Below are 13,256 nucleotides of genomic sequence, written 5' to 3' on the forward strand. Positions count from 1 at the left end.
TATATATATATGAACACACACATATAAAAACTTGTTCCTTTGTACTTTCCAATACACCTACTAGAAGGTTTGAGGTTACCATTATTGTTGAGGTAGACACTGCTGTAATGGAGAATCAGGGAGTGTTGTGTATACAATTGTCATTACTTCTTCTGAGTCTGTACTTTCAGAGTACACCTTTTTTTTCAACTCCTTTGGGTTAATACTTAAGGAAAAAAATGGGGAGCTGCTCAGTGAGTGAGGTGCTGCCTACATAGCATACATACATGTGAGCATGAGGACCAGAGCTTGGATCCCCAGTACCCTCATAAAAGTGGGGTGCTATGGCTCATGTCTAATTCCAGCACTGGGAGGGTAGAGACGGCCGGATCCTGGGCTCTTGCTAGCCAGACAGTCTAGCTGAAATGACAAGCTCCTAAATCACTGAGAGACCCTGTCTCAAAAGCAAGGCGGAAAACAATGGCAGAAGATGTTCAGACATTGACTTCTGGTGGGTGCACACACACGCACAAGCACGTACAATACACAGTCACACTAGCAAATAATTTTTAAAGATACATGTCACACCTGCATTTGGAAGTACATCACATATACCTTTTGCTCTGAATAAATAGGTGTGGGTTTGGTTTACTTACACCCTTAGTCCCAGCATCCAGGAGGCAGGGACAAGTAGATTTCTGTGAGTTCCAGATGTGGGGAGTTAGCAACCACACCCAGGACCTCCATCGGAGCAGCGCACACTCTTAACTGCTGGTCCATCTTTCCAGCCCTCCTTCAAATCGAGTTTTTAACGCTTATTCCCCCCCCCCCACGCTCTTTAAGCGATTTAAATTTCTATGCTCTTCAGATTATTTACTTGGATTTTTCAAATTTAGATAACCATATCTATGTTAACGTGTCCAGTACATCTGGACCGTAAAATTCAATTAGCCAGTGCCGTTGCTGCATAGGCAGAGACCTGAATGCACAGAGCCCTGTAAAACCAGCCATCCTGTTACTAAGTTGTCAATTACAGATATTCGGTATAGCCTTTATTAGTCTTTAATCCCAGCATTCGAGAGACAGGCAGATCTTTAAGTTTAAAACCAGCCTGGTCTATAGAGTGAATTCCAGGACATCCAGCACTACTCGGAGAAGCCCTGTCTAATAGTCAACCTATATAGTGTATTCTTTAGGGCTGCGGATTCCATACCTAATCAGGCAACCATGGAATCAACTAGCTTCAGATCAAACAATCTGCATGCTTATGCATGTGTGCATGCTAGTGTGCTCTCTGAACATGCGCAGACATCCCCCCCCCCAGTACTGCTAAGCCAGACAGCATGACCACTGCTAGCCAGGGTTTGCATTTTGTTAGGTGTTATGAGTAATCTAGAAGCGATTGAATGTTTACTATTGAGATCCAGGCATGAAGACACACATCTGAAATCCCAGCATTGGGGAAACCAAGGCAGGAAAGTGGTGATTGGAGCCTAACCTGGGCTACCTATACAGGAAGACCCTGCCTCAAAATGAAACAAACAGAAACACAAAAGCCAGGTATAAGTAGTGCCTGCTTTTGTTATTCCAGCACTTGGGAGGTAGAGATAGGAAGATAAGAAATTCAAGACTAGCCTGAGCAACAGAAGCTATTATCTCAGAACAGACAAACAAGACACCCCCCCCCCCAACACACAAAGTGGACAAATCAATCTGTACTGTGCAGTTGGAGTAGACCCTTGTGGTGTGCAGTGAGTGTCCTGTGTAATCTTCAAGACAGCGATGCATACAATGAGGCCAAATACGCTGAGTCACCAGACAATATCCCTATGCCCCCAAAGGATCTCAGGAACCTTACTCTGCTCCCAAACATCAGTCTAGGGGAGGGTGTACCCTGGACAACAAAGTCCATAACTGAAGCTGGCAGGGGCTGTTTGCCTCCCAAACAAGACTTCTTATCAAGACGTAGGTGTATGGGAAACTTTTTTCATTTCTAATTGTGAGTCTCCCCTCCCCTTCACTGTGTTTTTCTTTAGTTGTGTCTTACATCTGTGTCATCCCCCCCCACCATGCGACAAAGTATATGCTTTATTATCTTAACTTTTTGCGTGTAGATGTGGTTTGGGGTTGTGATACAGTCTTGCTAGGTAGCCCTGGCTAGGCTAGTTTTTGATGTGTAGCCTAGGTTGGCCTCAAAGGTGGCAGTTCTTCTACCTCAACTTTCTAGATCCTGGGGTTATAGGTGTAAGCCACCACTTCTCACTACCTTAACCACTTTTTAAATTTTTATTATATGTGCATGGTTGGTTAGCCTGCACATATATCTGCACTGTTTTGTGTGTCCCTGATGTCTTCAGAAGTGAGGAGAGAACATCAGGTCCTTTGGAACTGGAGTTACAGATAGCCGAGAGCTGCCTTGTGGCGTCTGAGAGCTGAACCCGGGTCCTCTGCAAGAGCAGCCAGGGTTCTTCAGCTCTGAGCCAGTCCTCCAGCCCCCACCGACTTCATCCATTTGAATCTCTGCTATTTCCTTACGGAGATGCATTAAACTTGTTTACCCTGTGTTGGTCGGTGGACGCCAAAGCAGCTGCTGTCACTCTGTTCCCGATGTCACCATGAACTGGCATGTCTGGGTTTTCCTGTGGGAGTGTGTTCTCATTTCTCTTGGGCGTATACCTGTTGCTGGGTCATCTGGCAACTGTTAGACTTTGGGGAAGTCCCAGGCGTTTTCCAGCCGTGCTGTTTTCCTTGCTGCTGGCAGCGGGTTTTCATTCCCTGTTATTGCTGTCATTTGGTTATTAGCATCCTGGTGGGTGTTGAAGTGGTTTTAATTTGCATATTTCTAGTGGATAATGTGGAATATCTTTTCATAAGTCCGTTAATATTTCTCTCAGATTTTTCTTTATTTTTTTAATTTAAAAAAAAAACAACTTTTCTCTTGAGATTTTTTTCTTTACTTTTATTTCATGTGTATGAGTTTGCCTTAGTGTATGTTTGTGCAAGCCAAGCAATGGTGGTATTATTATGTCTTTAGTCCCAACTCTCGGGAGGCAGAGGCAGAAAGATCTGTGAGTTTGAAGCCAATCTGGTCTACAGAGTGAGTTCCAGGACAGCTGAGCCTATACAGAGAACTACTGTCTTGGGGGGGGGGAAGGGGGTGAAAAGAAATGTATCTCTCTCTCTCTCTCTCTCTCTTTCTCTCTTTCTCTCTCTCTCTCTCTTTCTCTCTCTGACAGTTTCTCCGCAGCAGCCTTGGCTGTTCTGGAACTCACTCTGTAGACCTGGTTGGCCTTGAACTCACAGAGATCCACCTGCCTCTGCCTCCCAAGGACTGGGATTAAAAGCATGAGCCACTACCATCCAGTTACAAACTTCTTAAAATTTTAGAAATCCTTCCTAGTGTTGTTTCTGGCCGGCATCTCCAGCTCTCCCTTTCCTTCCTGGGCCTCCGCACATGAGCTGTTAGGAACAGTAGCTATATTCGGAACACCATGAGTCCCTAAGAGTCATGCTCTCCAGGTATTGCACCATACTATTGCCCCTCTGTGCCCCATCTTTTCCTAGGCCAGCTCAGTGTTACCCCCCCCCCCCCAGGGTAAGCTAAATTATCTTTTCCTGGGTTTGGCTGCCACTCTCAGCTGAGATTCCTGAGGCTCAAGACAGCATCTGATTGGCTCCCAGTGGGTTTCACTCCACAGAAATGGAGCAAGAACTTGGCGAATATTTGGTGCAATCGTACAGATTTAAGAAAACAGCCCCTCCCCAACACACACACACACACACACACACACCTATTATCTGCCAAATGATGACCGTATATTATCCTATTCTTTTTCTTCCTACGGTGATGCCGGATTTAAAGAACTTATTTCAACATGAGTGGAATGGAAGAAAGTCGCCTGCATTTACTGTGACCTCCTGCCTGAGCTCTCTTTCTGCGGTTCTGCCTTTTTTAAGGTCAGACCCAGAGGGCTTGTTGAGCAGCCTTGCCAACCACTCTGGCCTTCATCCCTCAGGGTGGTAGAGATCCCAGAGGACGGGGCTAGGAGAGCCAACTCCTTGTACACCGTCCATCGCTCCGCCTTCTGGCGTTAGCTGCCTCTCTAAGAATTTCATTTGAGAGCGTAGGTATTGTCTCCTGTGTCATGAAAGCAAAGAGCGTACATTCGCTCTGGTTGTTTTGTTTCCTTTGTTTTTTTAAAGCTTCATTTTGTGCCTGAATTTTCTATCTAGGGAATTTCCCCCTTAGCTATTGCAGTTCCATTAGAATTTGGAGTCAAAAGGGAAGGTGTTAGTGATACCGTTGTGTCTGCCTGTGAGTCCACAGGAGGCTTCGGGACTCCTGGGACACTCTGGGGAAGTGTCTTGTTTAAGGCAGTCGCTTCTGCCTCTAGGGGCTTCTTATCCCTCTTCACACAGTCGGGATAGGTGTGTGTGGTGGCGTGGTGACTGAGCTGCCTGGAACCCACCTGTTGGAAATGCAGAGGGCAAAGGTCTGTTCCCGGGTCTTAGCCAATCAAGATAAGGACTTGCTCACCTTGACTCACAGCCCCGTTAGGTGTTGTCCGGGAAGCTGTAGGAAATTGCCTAGCGGGAAGTGGCCTTTTCTTCTGTCTTTTTAAGCCTGAACATGGTGCGTCGCGCCCTCTGGTGGCAAGAAGGAGTGGCCAGAAGCCATGTGTGACAGCTGGGCTGGGCTTCAACCTATCTTTAAGTTTTTCTTTAGCACCCCCCTCGCCCGTGTCCCTTGTCTTTGCCCACTCTTTTCCACACTGATACCCAGGCCCCTAAACAGTCATGAATAAGGCCTTCAGGTCTGAGGAAAAGAGTGATAGCAAAACCTTTCATTTCGGGGTGTGGATAGGCTGTTTGCTCAGACGGACATGGCATGCACGCTGTGATAAAATAGGAAAAAGAAGAAATCTCCGGGTGTCTAATGGACCTTTCCTAAAAGAACACCCAGCTCATTAATTACTTGTGTCTTTTCGTGGAGAAACACTCTCAAGACTAACGGAAAAGGAAATACTGAGCTCCCTGAATTTTAATACGGCTTCTGTTTTATTTGCTGTATGTTAGAGGCAGGAGAATGTTGGTGTGCTTTGAGCCAAATCTTTAGCTCATTTTTACCCTGTAAAAGGGAAAGACCTAAGCCTCAGACATTTCAGCTTTTGAAAAAGTTGTCCTGAGTGAATTCTGAAGAGTTGCTTGCAACACCCTTCGCGGAAAGCCTGGAGAACAGGATTGCAGAGAAGCTGTGGCTCTTCACACCGGCCGGTGTGTAGGAAACAGATGGCAACATATAAAATACCATAGGCTTTAAAAGGGGAATGCCGTTTAGCACCGCATCCGCCTTTAAGTCAGCCGAAGGACACAGAACACGGCGTTAAAAATCGGAAAATTTAATATCTGGGCAGTTATCGCCTTGACATAATTTTAGACGTTTTGAGATGCAGGAGTCGGTGCCAGGAATGAAATCACCGCTTGGATCAAATACTGGTTCTTGGGGTCTCGTTCACCCCAGAGACTTTAGAAAGGTCCCTGGGCTTGCCGCTGTGGACCACGCACAGAGACGAGCGGGGTAAAACGGGGCACGTGACTTCCCTGGGTCGTGCGGCCAAGTCAGGGCAGAGGTGTGGGCGGGAGGGCTTGTGGGCGGGGCCTTGCCTGGGCGGGGCCTGGGGCGGGGTCCTCCTATAATTAGCGGAGAAGCGTCTCCCGTGCTCATTGCTGCACCTCTAGGGCCCGGGAAGCTCCCTGACGCTCTGAGGGTGGTTGGGACTTAGTTCCTTCTGATCACACCGACGCCTTACTGGGTTAGCAGGGAGGAGACGGAGGTTTCTGCCAGCTGCCGCAGGAGGGCAAAGACCGTTGTTAAATATGCTGGGGACGATTACCATCACAGGTAAGACTTCGTTCTCCCTCGGTGGCGGGAAAGTACTTTTTCTTCCTGCAGATGTGACTCTCAGAGGAGAGTCTCAAATGCTGAACAGTGGCTGGAACTTTCTTAGCTCTCAACTTCTCTCCCTGCGCTTTCCTCAGGAGAGCGTTTCGTAGTCCCGCAGGAATCAATGGACCCACGCTTTATTTTTATTTAAACCAAAATCTTCCTGGAAGCGCATGTGGAAAGATGCATTTAGTTAGGGGCCATATCCTTGGGGAAGTGGGAGGGGGCTGTCGAGGAGCCACGGCAGCCAGCTGAATTGAAAACGTGTCTTATTGGCTGCCCGTAACCTGTTGTAGTTAGTCTCATTTTTTAAAAGTTCCTGTGTCTGAGAACTTGCAAGTGTTCGGGGCTTTCTGGTGCATACTAATAAGAACGTTGGGGTGAAGTCGTGTATCAGACTAACGTTTTAGTTTAGTTCTGGCTTAAGTGGTTGGCATTAGTAAAACCATAGTTCCTAAAACTATAGCAAGAAACGCCGTTAAGATGTTAGTAAAAATCGTCATAAAGAAATGAACTTTATTTTTTCCTATGCTTGTTTTCTAGGAATCTAGTTGTACGGGTCCTGATGGAAAGCCTGCTTTGTAGAGGGTGGGCTGCCTTCGCCCAGGCTTTCAGAATGTGTTTGCTTTTGATCGTCTTAGGCAGTTGTGCTGTGGCTGGGCTTCTTAGGGGATTGTGTGTGTGTGTTTTCTTTCCCTTTCCCCCCTCAGAAATTAAACTCCACTTGCTAGCTTACATTTCTAAAAACAGCTCTGATTTAAACATTTTGAGATGGACATTGCCAAATCTGTTGTCTTAAAGTGGGGCATAAACTTTCTGTGGCTTCAGTGTTTTCTCTGTGTAACTGCTTCCCCCCCCCCCAACTGTGTCTCCCTGTGGAATTTTAAATGAATTCGAAAGTTAGCAGAGCTAAAAATATCTCTCACTTCCTATAGTTTAGCTTGTTTATGCTGAGGGCTCCTTCATAGTCTGTCTGTCCACTCTCTCACTTGTCTTTCTACCAGTGGCCAGTGTGGAAATTTGTGAAACCTAGAAAATAATAGACACACAAAACTTTAACGTGTAGCTGTCTCTGTCAGTCTGTGTGTGGATATGTGGATGCAGGTGCCCGCCCTCTGAGGCCAGAGATATTGGGTCCCCTAAAGCCTGCAGTTACAGGCGCTTTTTTTAGTTGTCTGGCTTTGGTGCTAGGGTCTGAATTTCTGGCCTCCGCAAGAGCTGTGCACTCTTTTAACTGCTGAGCCCTCTCTCCAGTCCCCAATTCATTATTAGGTCTTGCACGGATGAAACAGTGTTTCCAAGGGGGCCTGTAAGATCTTACTTTCTTCTAGTATTTCTCAGTATGAGGTGTTGCTTTTGTGCATTCAATATTTTATTAGTTTGTCACATGCTCAGTTTCTTGGGCAGGAGGGGGGTTCAGTGGGTTGATAGACTAGATTAGTGGGGTGATTAGGAGGACTGTCCAGTTTTTAAGGTACTGTTGAATGGTTAGATCTATTGCTGTCTAGAATATACTTCACAGTGTGTATATGGACAATGTTACATGGTTTTGTGCTTTTTGCTACTAATCAGAAACTGCACAAGAGGCTGGGCATGGTGGCGCATAGATACATACATCCATTTGGGTCCCAGAACTCTGGGGGAAGAAGCAAGTTGAGTTCTGTGGGTTCAGGACCAGTCTGGTCTACACTAGAGAGTTCTGGGAAAGCTGGTATAATAACATGGGAAGACCCGTCTAAAGGAAGAAATAATAATGAAAGAAAGAGAGCACAAATCTTTAATGGCAAGGGGTTGGAGATGTAGCTCGATCGGTAAAATGCTTGATGGCATGCCTGAAACTCTGGGTTTGATCCCAAGCCCTGCAGAAGCATGGTATCACAGTCCTGCAGTCCTATCACTGGGAAGGTGGAGACAGGAGGAGGATCAGGAGTTCAAACCCAGGCTGGAATACAAGAGACCTTGGGTGGGGGGTGCGGGGGTGGGGGGAGAAGTAGAAAAGTTAAGAGCAAGGAGGCTTCTTCAAAGGAAATTTCAGTGGTTGTGTGGCTGTTTTTCTGGGTGGTAACTGATTAAGGAAGATGTGTTTTCAGTAGTCTTTAGTCATCAGAATCTTGAAAAGCAGCCAAGGAAGGCTTGGAGCTACTTGTTTAAATAAGAAGAGAGTGTTTCTGTAGCATTCGAGGAGGAGCCCGGTGCTTAAGCTTCTTAATCACTGACAGGGCTTATGGGTGCCTGTGGGAACGACTGAGAAATATCTTTTCACCTCTGAGAGCAGGAGAAACTTTAAAGACCTGTTCGTGGCCTGTCTTCCAGCTCACACAGACCCCCGAGGTGTAGACAGTACAACCCGAACGAGATCTGACAATAAATCACTGACCATTCTCGACTCACATTAGCATTAACTGGGCATAGACACTAGGAAATGGTTGTGATGGGGTGGGGAAAGGTTCCCTTTCCTAATGCTCAGAGTGGTTGCATAGATGCCCGCATTGCCGGAAGAGGCCAGATCCAGTTAGAGATGGTGGGGAGCCATCACGTGGTTGCTGAGAATTGAACTCAGGACCTCTGGAAGAGTAGCCATGGCTTGTAACGTTCAGATCATCTCTCCAGCCCCCTCATTTTTTTCTTTTTTAAAAGACAGGGTCTCACCTAGGCTAAGATGGCTTCAGAGTCCCTTGAACCCAAGGCTCACTTTACATGCCTTGCCTTCCTGGTCCTTCTGTGTCACTTCCCAGGGTTGCCACACCTACTTTGTGCAGCGCTGGGAATGGCGATCAGGGCTTCGTGCATGCTAGGCAAGGGCACTCTGCCATCCGTGCTAGCACAGAACTGTTTATTTTTTTACTTTGCATCTTATTTATTACGTGTGTGTGTGTGTGTGTGTGTGTGCGTGCTTGCACGCATCCTTGTGTTTCTGTGTGTTGTCAATTTACTTGTCAATTTTCTGTTTTCTCTGTTGATTTTCCAGGATGCAGCAACTTGGGTCCTTAAGCTTGTTCGGCAAGTTCCTTTGCCCGCTGAGCCATCTTACTCAAAAAAAAAAAAAAATTCCCCTTTAAAGTAAAGGTCTCTATTATATCCCTGGCTGGCCTGGAACTTGGTATGTAAGATCAGGGAAACTGACCTTAAACTCACAGAGATCTCCTTAAACTCACAGAGATCTCTTGGTGCTGGGATTAAAGAATGTGTCACCACACCCGGCCAGAGCTCCTTTTTGAATTAAGAGAAAGTATCTTTCCAAGTTGGAGAGATGGCTCAGCTCTTAACGGACCTGAGATCTGACCCAGTGCCCTTCCCAGGTGACTCACAGCTGCCTTTAACCTTACCTCCAGGGGTCCAACATCCTTTTCTGGTCTCTGTGGGCACCTGTACTAGGGTGCAGGCCCACACACTAACATCCACATTTGTACATAATTAACAATAAATAAGTCCTTTTTTAAAAAACATCTTTCCTGTTTCCTTAATTCACACATTTTTAGAATAACTGATAATATTCCTCCTTGTTAAATTGAGCAAAAGCATTTTTTTTTTAATCTCCAAAGTAAACTGGGGAATCCAAGTATAGTGGGTGGGTCACTTCTGTAATCTAGCGGTGGGATCCCCTCTGGCTCAAGGCTAGCCTGGGCTATAAAGAAGTGAGGCCTGTCTTTAAAAAAAAAATTGGGTAAGATCCAGAGATTTAAATTTTTTTAATTAAAAAATTAAATCAGGGAAGCATGCATGCATATTGTAGACAGTTTATAATGCACTTATGCAAATCATTTTGCGGGGGCTGGGGCGACAGGCTGCACATAGCTGGTATAGCATGTTGGCCCTAATCTGTGGTGGGAACAGAACAGTCGTCCAAAGAGTTCAAAGGGTTGTATTCTTTTTTTTTTTTTTATTTTTTGGTTTTTCGAGACAGGGTTTCTCTGTGGTTTTGGAGCCTGTCCTGGAACTAGGTCTTGTAGACCAGGCTGGTCTCGAACTCACAGAGATCCGCCTGCCTCTGCCTCCCGAGTGCTGGGATTAAAGGCGAGCGCCACCACCGCCCGGCAAAGGGTTGTATTCTTGATGCTTTCTGGGTTCCATTGTTTATTCCTAACAATTGTCCCGAAAACCCTGATTCCTGAGCTTCCTCTTCTCCTAAAAGGAAGTTTCTCAAGCCTGATCTCCTAAAGGATCACTTGGCTGATGCTATCTAAGGGCATGCCCTTGCACTTTTGGTGGCCAAAGGCCGCGGGGTAATGATGTCACCTGGACGACCCGGTACTCGATTTTGCATCTCTGAGTTAATCCCAGTTAAACAGGTTCTTCTGGCTGGAGGTTCCTTAGCTGATGAGCTTTGGAGCTGAGTTGAGCTGGGCGTGTTTTGATAGAAGGGGTGGGTTCAGAATGCAGAGAATTCCTGGAGACATTCCAGGAGATGGGGGGCGGGGGATAGGGGGGTTAAACCGTTCCAGATGTCACACACAGAAAGCTGTGCTTGGGGACAGAGAGCACTCACTGGTTATTCTAAACCTGAAAATTGAATGTTGTAGTTTTTGTGGTGTTGCACTGTTATTTTTCTTCTTCTTTTTGGTTGTTTTAAAACTTGGTGTCGCCAAAATTGAACAGCTACATTAAGATAAAAGTATTAACATTTTGTGAGGTACAAAAGGTTGCTTTTATTTTCCTCTTAAGTTGTGTGTGTGTGAAATTCTTTCATTTCAGTCTCCTGAGCACGGCCATCTCTTGGCATTTGTGGGGAATTGGTGCCAAGATCTCCATACAAAATGTGTCCAATAAAAGAATTTTTTTTTTCTAACAACCTCTGCCACCGCAGTTTAAACACCCCCGGAGTACTTACGCCCCCTAATATACTGTAAATAGTTAGATTGTCATCTGTCACTCAGGAGCGGTGAGGAAGAAAAGAGGTTGGTACAAGCCCAGTTCAGATGGAGTGCCCCCCCCCCGAGTATTTTTTTTTTCTCTCAGTCTGGTTGAATATCCATGCATCCTATATTCACGATGCACGTTGAATGGGCTCAGAGGCCATTTGCAGGTAGCATCAATTCCGTTAACATAGTGAGTGTGATGTTGCTTACGCTATTGGGAGATGCAAAAGACCTGTGGTCCCCACACAAAGCTTGTGAGATGCCCATCTGGACCCTCGGAGGGATTTTGGTCCCACTCCCCGGCCTTTGCAGTGTCAGTGGCACTGGAGAAGGTGTGTTGCTAGCTAGGACAGTATGAAGATGCCTGTTGCTATGAACTCGGCTTATCTAGTGAACACCCTCATTTGGATCCCGGTGAGACTATCCTGTCCTCCGCAGCAGAGCCCCAGGAAGAGTGAGCATCATTTGGACCCCTGAGCACTTGAGGCACGAAAAGCCTTTGTTTTCATTGCTGAGAGCTGTACTAAGTAGTGAGAAACCGCCTCAGGTATTGATGCTTGGACTTTTAGAAGGCAAGAAAATGTACCCCCAAGTCACTGTTGCTTCCAGTACTTGGCCTTTTAGCTTTCTCTCTCCCTGTCTGGTTGGACAACTCTAAGGCAGATAATTCTGTAGGAGCTAGGGTGTCGTTCACTCTGTGTGTGTATGTGTGTGTGTGTGTGTGTGTGTGTGTGTGTATCTCGCATGCTTCATAGGCAGGAAGCCGAAGACTCAGCTCGCTGCACGGATTGCCCACCAGCAGCACAAGGATCTAATGTATTAGTCAAGAGTGATAGGAGAGAGCCAGCTCCAGGTGCAGCTGTGATCTGCGCTTAATCCCTGGAGCCCACGGAAAGGTGGGAGGAAGGAGCCTGCTCCACAGAATTGTCCTTATGACCTCTACACATGAACTGTGGCTCTCATGCACCCGTCCACACATGGCATGCACACACACACACACAAGAATGATATATTTTTTTAATGATTAGATTTTGAAGCCATGAATGAAGAGTAACCATTAATAGAGGGGCGTGATGATGTGTCTGAAAGATGAGCAGTGACCCTTCTTTCATGGAAGGCTGCCCCATGAATATTCCTTATTTGAAGGAAGAAGAGGTGTTCTTGTGTGTGTGTGTGTGTGTGTGCCTGCGCACACGCACGCTTGCAAGACAGAGACAGAAACAGAGAGAGACAGGGAGACAGGATCTTACTATGTAGCCTTGGCTGACCTGGAACTTCCTATGTAGTCCAGGCTGACCTTCTCAGAGATCTATCTCCCTCTGCCTCCAGAGTGCTGCAATTAAAGGCATGGGACACCATACCTGTCTCGCTTTATTCCATTTACAGTTTTCTTATCTGCCATCTTCTCCTTTCCCTCCCTTTAGAGCAGTGGTTCACAACCTTCCTAATGCTGTTACCCTTCAACATAATTCTTCATGTTGAGGGCTGGAGAGATGGCTCAGAGGTTAAGAGCACTGGCTGCTCTTCCAGAGGCCCTGAGTTCAATTCCCAGCAACCACCTGGTGACTCCCAGCCATCTCTAATGAGATCTGGTGCCCTCTTCTGGTGTGCAGGCATACATGCAGGTAGAATGCTGTATACACAATAAATAAATAAATCTAAATACAGAAGGAAAAGAAAATTACTTTAAAAAATTCTTCATGTTGTGGTGATCACCAGCCATAAAATTATTTCATTGCCGCTGTTATGAATCATAAGGTAAATATCTGACATGAAGGATATCAGATATGTGACCCCTGAAGGGGTCATGACCCACAGGTTGAGAACTGCTGCATTAGAAGCTTGTTGGTCTAGGTCTTTTCTCTGGCACCCCCATATCTTTGGGCTTTTTGTTGTTGTTGTTATTCTTCTTATTTTGTATTTATTAAAACATTTAGCAGCTTCTCAAGCTGGACCTGGTGGTACATAACCTGAAATCACTGCACTTGGGGAAGTGTAGGCAGGCAATCGCAGTTCAAGGCTAGCCTCAGCTACATAAGGAACTGGGCATGTGAGACCCTCCCCCAAACAAGTCTCTGTTTGCTTACTAAGTATTATTTGTGAATATACCCTGTCAGGAGTTCTGGCCGACCACAGGTAGAGGAGAATGATGTCCGCTCTAGGGATCTCAACCCCCAGCCAGGACTGGGGAAGTAATGGGTGGTTTGAATGTTCCAAGTACTGGTGGACCAGTGACAGCTAAAAGAGTGAAGAATTGTGGGTAAAGGATGGTAGAAAAACATAGATGAACATGAGGCCCCTCCAGGCTCCTGCCAGTCCAAATGGGGTAAGGGAGCTACAGTTTTTACATGATAGAAAGGGTAAGAGAACCAACTTGAAACACTGGCTTTGCTTAACCCCCTGGAGAGGTTTGTATTGGAAGCTAAAGGTTTTCCTCCTCCTCCTCCTCCTCCTCCTCCTCCTCCTCCCCCCCCTCC

The 13,256-nt window shown here is 46.3% G+C and overlaps 1 protein-coding gene across 2 annotated transcripts in view; it reads left to right on the top strand.

Annotated features, from left to right (window-relative positions):
* Positions 1 to 13,256, top strand: part of Akap12 (A-kinase anchoring protein 12) — an 86,176-nt gene that overhangs the window by 56,649 nt on the left and 16,271 nt on the right. Inside the window, exon 1 of one of the 2 annotated variants that reach the window (XM_050135772.1) lies at positions 5,714 to 5,881. The exons of the other annotated variant lie outside the window; for it this stretch is intronic. Coding sequence (XP_049991729.1) covers positions 5,857 to 5,881 — 25 coding nt within the window. The 5' untranslated portion in view covers positions 5,714 to 5,856. Of the gene's footprint in view, positions 1 to 5,713; positions 5,882 to 13,256 lie in introns of those variants that run through there. 2 annotated transcript variants of the gene reach the window in all.

The sequence above is a fragment of the Alexandromys fortis genome, unplaced genomic scaffold, assembly GCF_014885135.2.
Source record: "Alexandromys fortis isolate MF-2015 unplaced genomic scaffold, M_Fortis_MF-2015_v1.1 scaffold_23, whole genome shotgun sequence".
Lineage (NCBI taxonomy): Eukaryota > Metazoa > Chordata > Mammalia > Rodentia > Cricetidae > Alexandromys > Alexandromys fortis.